At 36.5% G+C, this 16,262-nt stretch overlaps 1 protein-coding gene across 1 annotated transcript; it reads left to right on the top strand.

The window, feature by feature from the left end:
• The first annotated feature begins 1,719 nt into the window (after positions 1-1,719).
• On the top strand, positions 1,720-12,425 carry LOC129258642 (ADP-ribosylation factor-like protein 6). Its single transcript, XM_064098816.1, has 5 exons — positions 1,720-1,910; positions 3,608-3,738; positions 6,804-6,898; positions 9,570-9,758; positions 10,524-12,425. Exons 1-5 carry the CDS (start codon positions 1,788-1,790, stop codon positions 10,547-10,549), a joined length of 564 nt encoding a protein of 187 aa, XP_063954886.1. The 5' UTR covers positions 1,720-1,787; the 3' UTR covers positions 10,550-12,425.
• The last annotated feature ends 3,837 nt before the right edge of the window (positions 12,426-16,262 follow it).

Below are 16,262 nucleotides of genomic sequence, written 5' to 3'. Positions count from 1 at the left end.
TCACAGTGTACACACACACAGCACTGCCGTTCTTACATTGCAAACTACGATACGGTACCAGCAGTACATCTTATCAAATTATGATGTGTCTTTCCCGGCGTAGGAGGAAGAAACATTCACATTTCTTGCATCACAATCTCACAATCACTTTCAGAATTTGTCTAGCATTCGATGTCTTAGCATGAATTTTGGATACGGGATTACAGGAAGGTTCAAGAAACAAAGAAATTGGCATATTTCCCAATTGTTTTTACGGCTTCGTGCCGTCTCTCTCGTACGTGGTGTACATGGTATCTTATGAAAAGCTAACGAGAAAGAAAAAATAAGCTGGCGCGAAACGGGACTTTCGCGGCCGGGAGGGGTTAAAATGAATAGCGCCAGCTTAAGTCGCACTATATAACCACAATACAACGCAAGCTAGCTCTCAGCTCGCTCAACTCTCGCTCAGCTGTGACCAAATATTACCGAGTATGCTTGGTTTCTCTTTGTCTCTTTTTCAACTTTAATAGTCAGGGTACTTCGCTGCTTTGAATCGAGAATAAAGTCGATATTAGTGTCATGAAGGTGGGTGCGTTTGTTATGGACAATATTTGATTAAGATCGTAATAATCGCTTCCCCACGGACTATAAACCGCACCCGTGTATTAACCGCACCCCCAACTTTGGACTAAGAAAATGTCATTAAAAAAATAAAATCCTCACATTTACATGCATATTTGAGGTACGAAGAAACAAAAACTCAGTAAAAGATTTCAAGGTATCCAAAGAGATTACCGGTATGCGGAAATCTGCTGTTCTTGATAAATTTATCTAAATGTTAGCAAGAAAGAAAAGTCCCGACAATATTGGCCACTTACACATTCACTCACCTCACAGTCACAGTGTACACACACAGCACTGCCGTTCTTACATTGCAAACTACGATACGGTACCAGCAGTACATCTTATCAAATTATGATGTGTCTTTCCCGGCGTAGGAGGAAGAAACATTCACATTTCTTGCATCACAATCTCACAATCACTTTCAGAATTTGTCTAGCATTCGATGTCTTAGCATGAATTTTGGATACGGGATTACAGGAAGGTTCAAGAAACAAAGAAATTGGCATATTTTCCAATTGTTTTTACGGCTTCGTGCCGTCTCTCTCGTGCGTGGTGTACATGGTATCTTATGAAAAGCTAACGAGAAAGAAAAAATAAGCTGGCGCGAAACGGGACTTTCGCGGCCGGGGGAGGGGTTAAAATGAATAGCGCCAGCTTAAGTCGCACTATATAACCACAATACAACGCAAGCTAGCTCTCAGCTCGCTCAGCTGTGACAAAATATTACCGAGTATGCTTGGTTTCTCTGTGTCTCTTTGTCAACTTAGTCAGGGTACTTCGCTGCTTTGAATCGAGAATAAAGTCGAAATTAGTGTCATGAAGGTGGGTGCGTTTGTTATGGACAATATTTGATTAAGATCGTAATAATCGCTTCCCATTACCCGCGGCTCATACCCCTCTAAACAACATTGCCCTGGGCGGCTACGCCCGGCCACTCGATGTGTTGTGAACTGGCAGACGTCTTACATGTTCGGGAGGGGTTACAGCGGGCTGGCTCAGACCCGTCACCGTGGATAAACCGCACCCCCGACTTATGCTTCTATCCCGCCGAGAAAAAGGTGCGGTTAATAGACCGTTACTTACGGTACATCTTCATTTATTTTTGTTTGTCTTTTCAGATTGGCCAGTGACTGATAAAAAGCAAGATTGACTTGTATTAAAGGGAAGTCCAGTTTGGTGTCACTATGGGACTCTTTGACGTTTTTAAATCGTTGTTTGGGAGCAGTAAGAAGAAGGCCCATGTTCTCTGTGTAGGACTTGACAACAGTGGAAAGAGTACAATTATCAACCAACTTAAGTCTCCTGAGGTTTGTAAAATATATCAGAATTAATCTGGTACTAGTGAAATGTTCACAGAATTGAACAAAACTTGCACAGAATTATAAAATAATAAATAAAATCTGGCAAACAATTTTTCAGGAAAATGTATTACAGAGTAATGAGCAAAAATATCAGAAAATTACTGAAAACTGCCTGTCCGTTTATAGTGTTGTCACACAAGTTATATTACTGTTTCCCGTTTCAGTGAAGTTCATTGCATGCATCAGTATGGAAGGTCAGGAAATTTGGAAAATTTGTGAAAACTCATGGAATTGCATTTACCTCTTGGCTATGGCAGCTTTCCAGTTTGTGTCTTGCAACTCTCATACTCTGTGATCATACTCTGCTATTACAATTGGTCTTCATAATTCCCATTTTTGTCTCGCCCACCAGAGGTGAAGGCGAGACTTAGGGATCCAAATGTCGTCCGTCCGTCACAAACCTAATGACACATAACTCCACAACCGTAAGTCACTTTTCAACCAAACTTGGATGGGAGATGGACTTGGGGACCTGCTTGTAATGCTGCAGTCGGAGGTCACATGGTAAGGTCAAAGGTCATTTTCAGGTCAACGTTAAAGTTTACATGCAAGACTCTCACCTAACTCTGCAACCGTAAGTCGCTTTTCAACCAAACTTGGATGGTACATGGACTTGGGAGACCTGCATGCTATGCTGCAGTCGGAGGTCACATGATAAGGTCAAAGGTCATTTTTAGGTCAACGTTAAAGTTTACATGCAAGACTCTTATGACGCCTAACTCTGCAACCGTAAGTCACGTTTCAACCAAACTTGGATGGTAGATGGACTTGGGGGACCTGCAAGTGATGCTGCAGTTGGAGGTCACATGGTTAGGTCAAAGGTCATTTTCAGGTCAATGTTAAAGTTTACATGCAAGACTCTTATGACACCTAACTCCGCAACGGTAAGTCACTCTTCAACAAAACTTGGATGGTAAATGTACTTGGGCGACCTGCATGTTATGCTGCAGTCGGAGGTCACATGGTAAGGTCAAAGGTCATTTTCAGGTCAACACTAAAGTTTACGTGCAAGGCTCTTATGACAAGTGTTATTCCATCCCAGTCATTTCACAATGCAGATTCGATACAATTCTGTTGCGTGCTCTCGCAAATCATGATATTTCTGTTTATTTTCATAAGTGGGCGAGACACAAAATCGCTTTTGTCTTGTTCCCAGTTTTGTGACATCCCAAATTCTACATAAGTCCCGGGATGTCACAGGAAGTCATGGAAAGCAGCAATTTAGTCATAGAATTTTATTTTCAAATTTCTGTTGGAACCCTGATACATGTACAAACTTCAAGAATTATACCATGAAAATTTAATGCGAATTGCTTGAAATCCAAGAATCTTAAGATGGCATCAATCCCTCGAAATGACCACTCTTTCTCTCCCCCCAAAAAAAATGGTTTGTGTGATGTATTTCTAATTAGTTGAATAAAGGTATCCCCAGTAGCATTTTGTTTTCCTTTTCGGGGCTATTTTTCACAACTTAATGCTTAAATCTTCAGCATTGGATATTAAGCTTTAACATTGCAATGAATAGGGATTTCCAGGGCTCTTTTTAGCATTTTGGGGACTAAATAGCCCTTTCCCTGTTGTGCACATTGAATATAAATTCTACATAATACTTGTTATTTTCCCTTCTGTCTCTTCTACTTTAGACCAAAATGGAAGATGTAGTGCCTACAGTTGGTTTCACGGTTGAAAAGTTTACTTCGCCTAGTGTACATTTTACAGTCTTTGATATGTCTGGCCAGGGAAGATATAGAGACCTATGGGCACATTATTATAAGTAAGTATATATGTATGTGTTCATTCATGATACTATATAGAAATAGTGCTGCAAGTCAGGCGGCATGTTCGGGTTCTGTTCGGTTCGGCAGGGTTCGGAAATTTTTTTCTGAGCTTTGGTTCGGTTCGGGGTTCGGCAATAAATTAACATAAATAACTACGGATTGCCAATCCTCGAACAGATTATCATATTAAAATTATGTCGTATATTTATAATAAATTTTTTTTCTAAAAAGAATGGTTATAAAAATTGCTGCATAACTTTTATTTATTTCAATCTTGAAACCAAAAATAAGAGTCATTTCTACTTTCATTTTTAAATTGACTAAAAAAAAACAAAGAAAATAATATTGATAACGAGAAAATGATGACAGAAACAAAATTACAAAGAACAGAATATTTTTTTGTTCATTGATTATTCCATGCAGGGGTGTGAGAGTTCAGATTTTTATCTGTTTTCAGATTTTTTCGTTTTGATTTTCAGCTTAATTTCAGCTTATATTTGGCTTTCCTCTGTACAAAAAGTATGGGAGCTCTTTCTATTTCAGACTTTTTCTACAAGTTTCAGCTTTTTTCAGATTTTTTTATTTGTGACCACTCACACCCCTGATTCCATGTAGATATGATCATGATCGATTACAATGCCATTGCAAACGCAGCTTCTCCGATTGGAAAGTGTTGATCGGGAATGTCGGAACAGTAGACAAACAACCTCTACTCAACTGTTATTATACTGGTAAAATTCACATTCCAAAGAATATGAAATCTTTTAGAAAGTCCCTATTTTCTGAAAAATTGTTAAATCTGGTCAATCAATTACTTTAAAAAGATAAAATATCAGTCCATTCTTGGTCCCGAAAGATCGACTCTAGAGTGACTTCAAACATATTTCCAACACAAAAATGAGTACATAGGACTGTACTGTGTATTTTAGTGTTATGAAATCACTCGGCGTTGATCGTCAGAACCAAGACGGAACTGAAAATTTATCATTTCATTTTCAGTAAATGACCAGATTAAACCACTTTTTAGAAAATAGTGACAATGGAAAAACATTTCAAATTCGGAATATGAATTTTACCAGCATAATAGCAACTGAGAGCAGGTTGTTTGGACTTCCTGTTTCAACTTTCCTTATCAACCATAATAATAATAGACAGTTCTTGTATAGCGCATAACACATTATAAATAACGTCTCTATGCGCTTCCAAAGGACTTGGATATTATTACCCTGGCTTTAGCCCCGCAGCCTTTTACAGCGCTGGGGCGTTTCAAGGAATAAATTCCTGCCAGGTACCCATTCACCTCACCTGGGTTGAGTGCAGCACAATGTGGATAAATTTCTTGCTGAAGGAAACTACGCAATGGCTGGGATTTGAACCCACGACCCTCTGTTTCAAAGTCCGGAAACTAATCCACTGGGCCACAACGCTCCAACCATTTCCGGTACACGATCAGGGAACATGCGTTGACTTGCTTTGAATTTTTATCTTTTCTGTTTTTTCTAACCTCATTCCTTCATCTCTTATTTATTTATCTTTAATATTGATATGTATATTTCAGAAGGTGAAATATACATACTTTACCATTACTTTGTCAGTCACCAAGGAATTAATTTATGTCAGTTTTTTTTCTATTATTAAATACAAAACAATTACATGCACGCCCGATCACAATCATGATCGATTACAGTTATACGTAATTCAACTACACTTTTTAACCGAGTTTAGCTTAAAATGTCCCCACATTATATGAGAAAAAAAAAAAAATTCATGGTAATAAAAAAATTGAGACTGATAAAAATTCAATCAAAGACGAGACCGAAGCTGTCATACTTTGTCATTTACGAGGAATGAATTTATGTCTTGTCCTTTTTCTTAATTAAATAGAAAACAATTAGGTCCGATTACGATCACGATCGATTATGGCAATACGTAATTCAACCACACTTTAATACCGAGTTTAGCTTCAAATGTCCCCTCATTTAATGAAGAAAAAATATATTCATGTTAATAAAATATTCTTAAGTTGATAACAATTCAATCAAAGACAAGAAGGGAGCTTAAATAGTGGATTTAAAAAATATTTTGTGTGGAATTCTTATTGTGCACAATCACTAACCAATATTTTTTTTTTCATTTTATATTTAAATATATGTAGTCCCCGCTTTTATTCATATTACGTAGTAAAATAAATGTGCCTAATTTTATTTTTTACCGAACCACCGAAACAGGCCTTTGTGTTCGGTTCGGTCCAGTCCGGAAGTGCCAAGTTCGGCGAACTTCCATTCGGTTCGGCAGTTCGGCTACAGCACTATATACATGTAGAAACGCTCAGAATGGGATACCAAAAATATTTCACAAGAAAATATTATATATTGGTTGTGGATGACTGCAGTACTGGCATGAACTATAGAATTATCTGGCATCTCATATTAGACATCTCAAGAGTTGGGTCAGACTAAAGAGATCAGAGATGACAGTTGTCAGGTTTTTTTATCTGGTTTCATCCCCAGGCAACTTCCCATACATCTCAAATAGCCCAGTCCTTTTAGGGTGAAGGCTTTAATCACAGTCCCAAAGTGGTTTAAAATATCCACATAATTGTACTTACTCTGATTTGGAACATGATATGTGGTCACTGTTCCATTGCCACTTGGGACGATGGTCTGACCGGGGATTTCAGGCTTTTCAGGCTCTGTTGTACAACCGGTATGGGGAGTTGACATGGTTTGGCTTATTTTCACCCCAGTGATTAACACTTTATTCTAAACCCTAAAAGGACTGAGCTGTTTGAGATCTATTGATGTATTGTGGGTACTGAGTGTGCTTTTTATATTACCAAATTGGGGCATAATGCCCCCCCATGTACTTTCAAAGTCAAAAGAAAAATTGGTACTTTCCCTGTATCTCTCTTCATTAGAAATGACTTATCTGTTAATGGTCTTTGACTTGCAAATCATAATTAATGTATAAGTTGGGTCCTTTCCCAAAAGCAGTAATTTTAAGAATGAACACAGGATTAAATGATATGTTAACTCACCATTTCTCCATTGTTATATTGCAGAGATGCTCAAGGCATTATATTTGTTATTGACAGCAGTGATAAGCTGAGGGTAGTGGTGGCTAAATCAGAGCTGGAAGAGCTATTAAATCATCCAGGTAATTGATCTTCTTTTATCATTTATATATAGCACTCTCGCTTTGTTTCACACATACACACATTCTACAAGCCATGACGAAAAACCTCCATTTGAGAACACTATACCCCAGTTTCCCTTTTCATCAATTCTCTTCTCCAAGTACTACAAACCCAAATTGCCCCAAGCATGAAATTTAAGTATAGAAACACCTGTTTCTTGACCTCGGTCCGGAAGATAACACAATAGCCCAGCATACCGTATACAGTCACAGCAGGGGGGGGGGGGTGGGCACACACGATGGATTGCAATGTGTGTAGTTCTGGTGAGTGTCTAAGAGCCTGCTATGGAGTTCCATGTATACACGCGGTGAAAGTGCAACTTTTTTCTTCTTTCTTTCTTTCTTACTTTTTTTCTTGCTTCTTTCTTTCTTTCTTTCTTTCTTTCTTTCTTTCTTTCTTTCTTTCTTTCTTTCTTTCTTTCTTTCTTTCTTTCTTTCTTTCTTTCTTTCTTTCTTTCTTTCTTTCTTTCTTTCTTTCTTTCTTTCTTTCTTTCTTTCTTTCTTTCTTTCTTCCTTCCTTCCTTCCTTCCTTCCTTCCTTCCTTCCTTCCTTCCTTCCTTCCTTCCTTCCTTCCTTCCTTCCTTCCTTCCTTCCTTCCTTCCTTCCTTCCTTCCTTTTCTTTCGTTCTTTCGTTCTTTCTTTCCTTCCTTCTTTCTTTCTGTCTGTCTTATTGTTTTTTCTTTCTAGACCTATTTTTCTTCATCCACCCCCTTTCTACACCTCTAAAGAACCTGCATTTGCCAATCATATCTGTACTGAGGCCTATAAATTTCCTTTTCTCAAAGTTGAGGTATATACATAGAACATTAAAATACACAGGCCAGCATTATGAATCATAATGTTTGGATAGCATTTCAATGTTCTATTTATATCAGAACGTTTTATAATTCACAGGCATTATTAGCAGGTGATCTTTTCTTTGAGTGTTGTTCTTTCTCTCCCATTATTGTTCTTATTTTGTAGGCCTATAGCCTGTGTATACGGTAAACCTCCCTCTGAAATACCTGTCAGATTTGTTTCCACCCCCCTCTCTATTTCACTCTCTCTCTTGCTCCCGACAGAAAGGACAGGGCGCTCATTTTAATCACCTCATATTAGCAGAATGACAAATTTTGAACTAGAAAATAAAACAGGCATTTATCACAATCAAATATGGGCATATTCAAATGGGTCGCTTGATCAAAGATAAAAAGGGACACACTGCAAAAGAACTTTGTTTACCGGAGAACCACGTATGGTACAATAGTACGTTTGCGATTAAAAAAATAGTTATAGTCATAGTTTGTATTTAAGTTATGAATAAGACTTTGGAGGTAAAAAGAATAATGAGTTCATATTTGTTTGCATATCAGCTGCATGATTATTCTACTGTGTATGTTGGTATGCCATTACTTCTTTTTTTCGAACGTTAGGACTGTATCAATGCGCGAGTGAACGGCATGCATCCCATATTTTCTTGCTGGACGGAGAGAAACTATGGGATGCATCGCAGCGCTGAGCGCGGTCCCTGCATGCAAAGCATACCATAATTTTTATTCGCTTTCCTTATTTCGAGGTCGATTTTCTTCGTTCGAAATTGAAAATGACTAATATTGGATGTCTGAATATAATATGCCTTTGAAAACGTGATTAAATATCGGATACAATAATTTCATTCGGAAGGTCCCTCTACAGGCAGAGAAGTCTTACGTAATAGCACAGCTGTTGTTTATCATTTTGTCCTTGGCTCAACGCTCATTTACTGGCCTGTGGAGGTGAAATTGAGACAACGGGGATTACCTGGCCAAGATGGGTTTATCGGGGCTTGGAAATGTTATTGAGATTTTCTAACGAAATTTGGGGTAAAGAACCGCAGTTTGCAATCTGAACTGCGGTCTTTCTCCAAACATTGGGGTGATTTTAGAATTTTGGGGGCTATTCTTTCATTTTAAGGGCTACTTGTAAGGGGTAACAAGTAATTATGCAGGAAAAGCAGATATTACAGTATTCTGCCATAGGTTGAATATTGATTTTCTTAATAATCTTGAATATTATTTGTGACAGATCTTGGGGTGACTATAAAAAGAATGGTCGTCCCATAGCATGCATTTGGGGGGAATTTTAGGCGTGATTTGGGTTGTCATGAGGGTGAAATTGCCCTTCGCCTTCCTGTATTTCCTACACAATTAGTAGGTCAAACAGATGACAGATGAAGACATTTTAAATTATAATGAATTTCAATGGTGGTTAGCAGATAGAAGATGATAACTATTGAATTCATAATTTTAGTGTAAGACAAAAAAGAAGGCTTCAAAAATATAAAGCGTCCAGACACCCGACCCCATCCTACTGTCATTGCGCTTGTTCATATACCATTACCCCTTCCCTTTCCTCACATATTTGCTTTTATTTGTTAGTATATTTTGTTGTTAAGATTACAACTTGTTTCATTTGCATGATTTGTATATATTTGTTATGCATTGTTTCTCAACATTCTCATTCTTTTAATGGGAACTACCTTGTTTAAGTCTCAACTTTTTTGTAGATTCTATTTTTTTTGTCTGTTACTACAGATAGTTGTTAGGAACGACAATGGACGTATATGTGTTGACTGCTTGCAGTTGATATTAATGATTCCTTTCTTCCTTTTCAGACATCAAGGCTAGATCAATACCCATCCTATTCTTTGCCAATAAAATGGATGTACGAGATTCCCTATCATCTGTTCAGTGTTGTAAACTGCTGGAAATGGAATCAAAGAATGCCAATTGTCCGTGGCATATATGCGCTAGCAACGCACTGACTGGAGAGGGATTACATGAAGGTATCGAGTGGCTAACAGGTATGTACAATAATCACATGGCTATCAGTTATATAGCTTGATATCTTTACTCTCAGAATCAGTGATTAAATATCATGTTACTTTTTTAATAGTAGCATAATAGTTCTATAAAATTCAGAATCATATCATTCAAGCTTTACTCATGCTTTTAATAGACAAGCTCGCTTCTATCTATATCATCATTTTTTCTCTCTGTCTTTTCATGTTTTCAAAATTTGACAGATTACGTTGCACTAAACAATAACATGAATTGCAAGGGATGTAAGCTGAATACCCCCCCTCTCCCCCAAAGTTTTTAGAATGAGGGGTGGTGTCAGGATATTTTGATAGGGAAGGGGGCAAGACGATTTATAAAGATTGTTTTTTCCTGACTCGTATTATAGGGGTTTTCTTAGAGTAATAAGACCCAGACCTTTATGCTCCGTTTTCTTCTTTCTTGCTATTTGTTCCTCTCCCCTTTTTGTATTCACTGTCGCTAGTAAAACTTCTAACCATTTTTGTGTTCACTGCCACTAGTAAATCTATTAACCATTTTTGTATTCATTGTTAAAACTAAAATGCCTTGAATATCTAATTGGATGGAAAGTGTGCTATATAGATCTAATGCATTATATACATGTAAAAGAAAATCATGGATGATGCCCCTGTTTGAAAGGCTTGTACACATATGATGTCATGACTCACAAAAATATTTTAATTAGTGTGTAGTAAAACCATGTACACATCATCTCTATTTTTCCCCTCTTCTCCCAATATTGTCTGCAGATCAATTGAAGAATTCAAACCGATAACTGTAGGAAGTACTGCAATGGACATTAGAACTTTATCAACACCTTGTGTAGTGGATAGCTGTTGTAAGAATTGAGACTCTTGAAGATCTTTGTTGGAGGTCATCTTAACAGACTTGTTTATGTCAGCAGACTGGAGATGGTTGCAAGAAATTTTCTAGATCATGGCAAAGTATACTTAACAAGCAGTTCAGAGCAGTTTGAATTTAGCTTGTCATAAACGACCGGTAATAGCCACAGATAAACTTGAAAATTCTATTTATGCATTTAGATCTCACAAAGAAGCAGATGTGCATTATGTGAAAAGTGAATATCTCCCACTGGATAACAAGGAATGCACTATGAGTGAACAATTGACTACTCTTGCACAGCATACCAATGTCTGCATGCACATTTCAGCTATGAGAAACTAGAGATGAGCTATTCTGATTTCCTGCTTTGTTATACTCAATGGCCCGTATTCTGGTAGCAGGTTTAACTTAAACTCAGGTTTAAAGTTGTGGTTTAAGTATGGATAACCAATTGTTACATAAATCACTAACAGTAGAGATATCATACTTCAGCTTACTTGGCTCTCAAAGTCATTCATAATTGTCTAGGAAGTATAAATGGATGATTGTCTTCACCATGGATGAATCAGGAAAGAGCACAGTAAACACAAGAAACATACAACTTAATACAAAATTTGATACTATTGGCTTCCCATACTCAAACTACAACTTTAAACCTGACTTCAGAATACGGGCCAATGAGTCTTGTTGTTTGCAATCTAGTTTGCATGAATCAAGTATTGCTATGTCAGGTAATCCTCTTGGAGTATCATGTCAAGATATAATATTCTCATAGCCATGGTCTAATTCAATCCTAGGTTAATTTAGACCAAACGTTTATGGATTGCCAGATGTCAACTCATTCACTAAGCACAGATTATTTAAATACTGTGGCAAAAACATGTACACCATAAATTTTGATGAATTGTTAGTTGCATCAGTTTTGCTATGATCAAAGCAAAGATAAGATGAAACCTAGCATTCCATTAGAGTGGACTAAAATTTGTGTGTATTCTAAGATTAAGCTAGGTTTAAATTACATTTTTTAAATTCAAAATTCCCTTCATCTGCATACATGTACATGTATGCTAAGATTGTATCTGTGAATTGGCAATATTCTATAGAAGCTGAAGATGTAGAATAAAAACTGGCAACAAATTAACTACATGTAATAATTTTCCCCTTTTAAGGAAGAATTTATTCATGTGTACTGCCATTACCGGGGTAATAATATGCTGTAACGCGCTTTGAGCCATTCTGGGAAAAGCGCTTTATAAAAATTTGCTATTATTATTATTATTACCATTAATCCTCATTGTTCAGTGCTGCCAGTTTTATGTGAAAGTGAGCAGGAATTTCTGCCGAACCAGAATATTTGAAATATTACATGGCTAATGGCTAAGCTATATTATTTTTTTTTTCTTGACTTTAATAATACTATTGCTGCACTCAGGACTTTTCGCTGTCAAAGAAAGAACAAATAATATTTGATTAGTATAATATATTTCACACGTATTATGCTCACATGTATCATACCTGAATATCTTTATGTGCTTCACTAATGCATGTATGTAATTGCCACATTCATTGCATTTGGACCTATCTGCATAGTGTAATACATGTACATGCACATCCACTCTCTAGGGATTGTTTCACCACTATGAAGTTGTTCGGGTACACAACACCAGGCTGTAGAATGATGTCTTGCTGTAGATGCTTATGCCACATTTGGATTCAAATGCACATACATAATAGCACCAAACTAGGGCAAGGGGGCGGTGGGGTTCCACTCAATTTTTTATACGCCCATCCTATGGGACGTTTTATGGTATCACGCTTGGTGTCCGTCCATTAACTTTTCCTTGTCAACGCGATAACTTCAGTTTAACTTAACCTAAGGGCATTTTCACCACAGATGGACACAGAGGCAAGAAAATCAAATTGATATTTATGTCAAATGCTTTATGTTTTTTAATAATACAAGACCTGAAGTTTCTGGGACAAATTTTTTTCCGATACTGGCAGCCATTTTTTATTTCAAAATGGCCGCCAAAGTATGGATACAAATTAGTGTTGAAAATGGTATATTGACACATATTTTGTTCTGACAGATATTTAAAGAACAGGTTTGATCAGGATGTTTTCCCTGTGATTTAGCTTGCTATTATGACACTTTATAAAATCACATAGAAAGAATCACCAGTAATTCATTTATCTGATAAAAAAATATTGATGAATATGTGATATGGTATGTAATGTCAGTTACCAAAAACATGAACTTTTTTTTCTCATTTTCCAGAAAAGAGGATATATTATATGAAACTTGGTAGATTTCCTCCTTAGGTAACACCCCTCCATTTTTACCAAAATTAAAGATAATCAATTAACAATCAAGCCATAGGGTACCATTAAATATGTGTACTGTCAGTTACCAAGTGGAAAATGTAATGTCAGTTACCGAGATGAAATGTCAGTTACCATGATAAAATGGTTACCAATAGTGAAATGCAAATGTGGTCAATTTTATGGTGAAGAAATATTGTATACTTGTTATTTAAGTCTTTCACTTAATTAAATCACACCAGAAGGAGCTTGCTATTGACCTTTAAAAGATATAGTTCACAAGGAATACTATATAAAATTATGAAGAAAGTTGCATTCCCATCGTGCAAAAAAAATACTGTGAAATTGCATATGTTCATGTACTCACCAAGTACATAATTGTTTGTATCAGACAAAAAGTTTTTTTTTTTTTGGTTTTTGGGGAGGGGGTACTTTTCCCAACCTATTGCCTAAATCTGCAACATTTGATAAGCTTTTATGAATAGGGGTTTCCAGTGCCCCTTTTTTAGTTTCTAGGATTCTTTTGAGCATTGCCGGGCTAAAAGTAAATTCCTGGTTTTTATACCTGTTAGTAAGGTAGATGTGTGATACAATTTTTGTTTTTGGTTTATAAGTATAGATGAAAAGTGAAATTTGACAGTTCTGATCAATGTTGCATCTACTAAAACTGTCTTTTTTCTAATTTACAAATAGTTCAGTTTCAGTTTAGAAGCTGGAGTTTATTTTTTGTTGACAGATTAAAAAAGAAATTAGCAAAGAGAATGATTGAACAAATTATGAAGAAAATTGAAATCCGACAGATATGAACAGGCATTGCTTGCACTGACCAGAATATAAATCAATAAAACTGCATGGCTGCATGAGATTTGGGGAGGGGTAGCCTAGGGGAGGTGACCCTTGTTCATTTTGCCTATTTTGAGGGGAGGGGGGAGGTTGAAGAAGGGAAAGGTTTAAAAAGTCAATATAAAACTGATAAATATGTAAATGGGTGCATAGTCAGAAAAATCCATGTGTACAGTCAATGCAAATTAAATTACTATAGGAATACATGTAGCTGCTATGACCCCCCCCCCCCCCGAGTAAGTAATACATATATTTTTTTATATCTTTTAATAATTTAAAATGTGAACTTTTATGATTTTAAAAAATCTTACATATAAGAACAAAGAAAATTATGCCTTTGGAAATTATATAGCACTGGTAAATGTTAATCTGTAATGTCAGTTACCGACAAACAATAATAAAATGTTCAAATCAAAGAAAAGGAATTAAGAAAAAGAAAAAGTTTTTTCATTGAAATGTTCTTAGTAACTCAGGTATACTTCCACATCAAGCTCACTTTCATATGAAGCCCTGCACAGAAGATACAATGCAATGATTCCACGCATTTGACTTCCATGTGTTATCTCTATGGGAAATTAAGTGTAATGTCAGTTACCAGCATGGTCGTGGAAAAATTATCATAGTCCCCAAAAGAAAAAAAACAAATTATTTAATATTTTGACACATCTTAACCTAGTAACGAAGGTATATTTACATATTCAAATTATTACTCCAGCTACTCAGGGACATGAGATATTTCAGTTTTACTGAACACCCTGAAATTGCATGTCCTTTTTGCTTTAATAATGTCAGTTACCGACACATTTTTGCTTGCTGATGCGTAACAAATGTGGTAACTTTGAAAAACTTAGTATCAGAGTATACAGCAAGGTTCACTTTATTAACTCTATCAAAAGCAAACTCCCATCATTATTTGTTTTAGAGATACACACAATGAAAGGTGTGTAAGATTTTGCCGTGTAATGTCAGTTACCGTGAAAATGCCCCTAAGCTCATATAATTTGGTGTGTATGATACTAGCATGGATTCCAGGAAGCCTTTTGATGTTAAGGTCAAGGTCACAGTGACATATTTTCATCTTACCCTTCTGCAGTCCTTGTAAATGCGATAACTTCAGTTTAACTTAACCTAAACTCATATAATTTGGTGTGTATTATACTAGCATGGATCCCAGGAAGCCTATTGATTTTGAGGTCAGAAGGTCAAAGGTGAAGGCGCCACCTTCCACTTTTCTTACTTAACCAATAACTCCATTTTCCGCGTTACAGGCGGGCGTATTATGTGCTTGCCTTAGTGACACTCTTGTTTCTGTGGGGGATAATCCTTCTAATTTTAAATCACAATATATATATACAATGTATGTTTTTTGTATCTATTTTTTCAAAACCAAAATGCCGAAATTAGACCAATCACTTTATAAATATTTTAGAGGTCAAGAGTTGATTGGAAATTACACTTCTCCACTATGAGGGAGCTATGGGGATGCAGCACAGACTTATGCTGGGGTGCTTAAAATGGATGTTTCCCCCAATTACAAGTTGCAAATTAATTCTGTTGATTGGAGTCTTTTATACGAAGCTTTTTTGTCTGTTGGTTCTGACTTTCATCTTTCAATCTGCCAATCCCAGTCATGGTAATTTGTCCAGCACTTAACCTAGATGAGGTAATTTATAGGGACTTGGCAGGATTCATTCCTTGAAAAGCTTAAGTGATGTACATGTAAAGCCCTTTGGAAGTACTGACATAATTTTGTATTGTATGTCTACATATATGTGTGTTATAATTATTGTTACAATGTATGAATATTCAATGCTACATGTATGAACCTGTCAAGTGTTTATAGAGCGCTCATTCATCCACTGTAATGTTATCAGGATGGTAAATTGCTAATTCGTCTTCTGCCAGCTCGTCCACTCACCACATGGTCTACTTTCTTTTAGTCTAATGCCATTCCGCCCATCAAAATTTCGTCTTACAACCATTTGGTCCAATCACCACTTCGTCTAAACACTTTCGTCTATCACCATTTCGTCTATCACAATTTCGTCTCATAACCAGTTGGTCTAGCATCCATTTCATTTTCATTAATTTGGCACAATTAACTCTTGGCCCAATTAGACCAAATGGTATATGGACTAAATGGCTATAGGACCAACTGGTTATTAGACGAAATGGTGAATGGACCAATTGGCAATTAGACCATGTAGATAGTGGACGAACTGATGGTAGACCAAATGATGGTAGACAAGTTGGTAATTGGACGAAATGGCATTAGACCAATTGGAAGTAAACCATCAGGATATAAACCAGTTCACACTTTAGCTCATCATCTACTTTTCTCAAATGACCTTTTCTATTTTTCATTATGATGATCACAAACACTTTTAAATAGTGATATTTGCTGGAATAGTAGGCCAGTGATCAAGTCTGGAAATTGTTTGCAGTATTGCCCGCTTTTAGCACTGACTATCGTAGGGGAT

This window comes from Lytechinus pictus, chromosome 4, assembly GCF_037042905.1.
Source record: "Lytechinus pictus isolate F3 Inbred chromosome 4, Lp3.0, whole genome shotgun sequence".
NCBI classification, from domain to species: Eukaryota; Metazoa; Echinodermata; class Echinoidea; order Temnopleuroida; family Toxopneustidae; genus Lytechinus; species Lytechinus pictus.
Note: the sequence above shows the minus strand (reverse complement) of the source record. Positions and strands in the feature narration are given on the sequence as shown.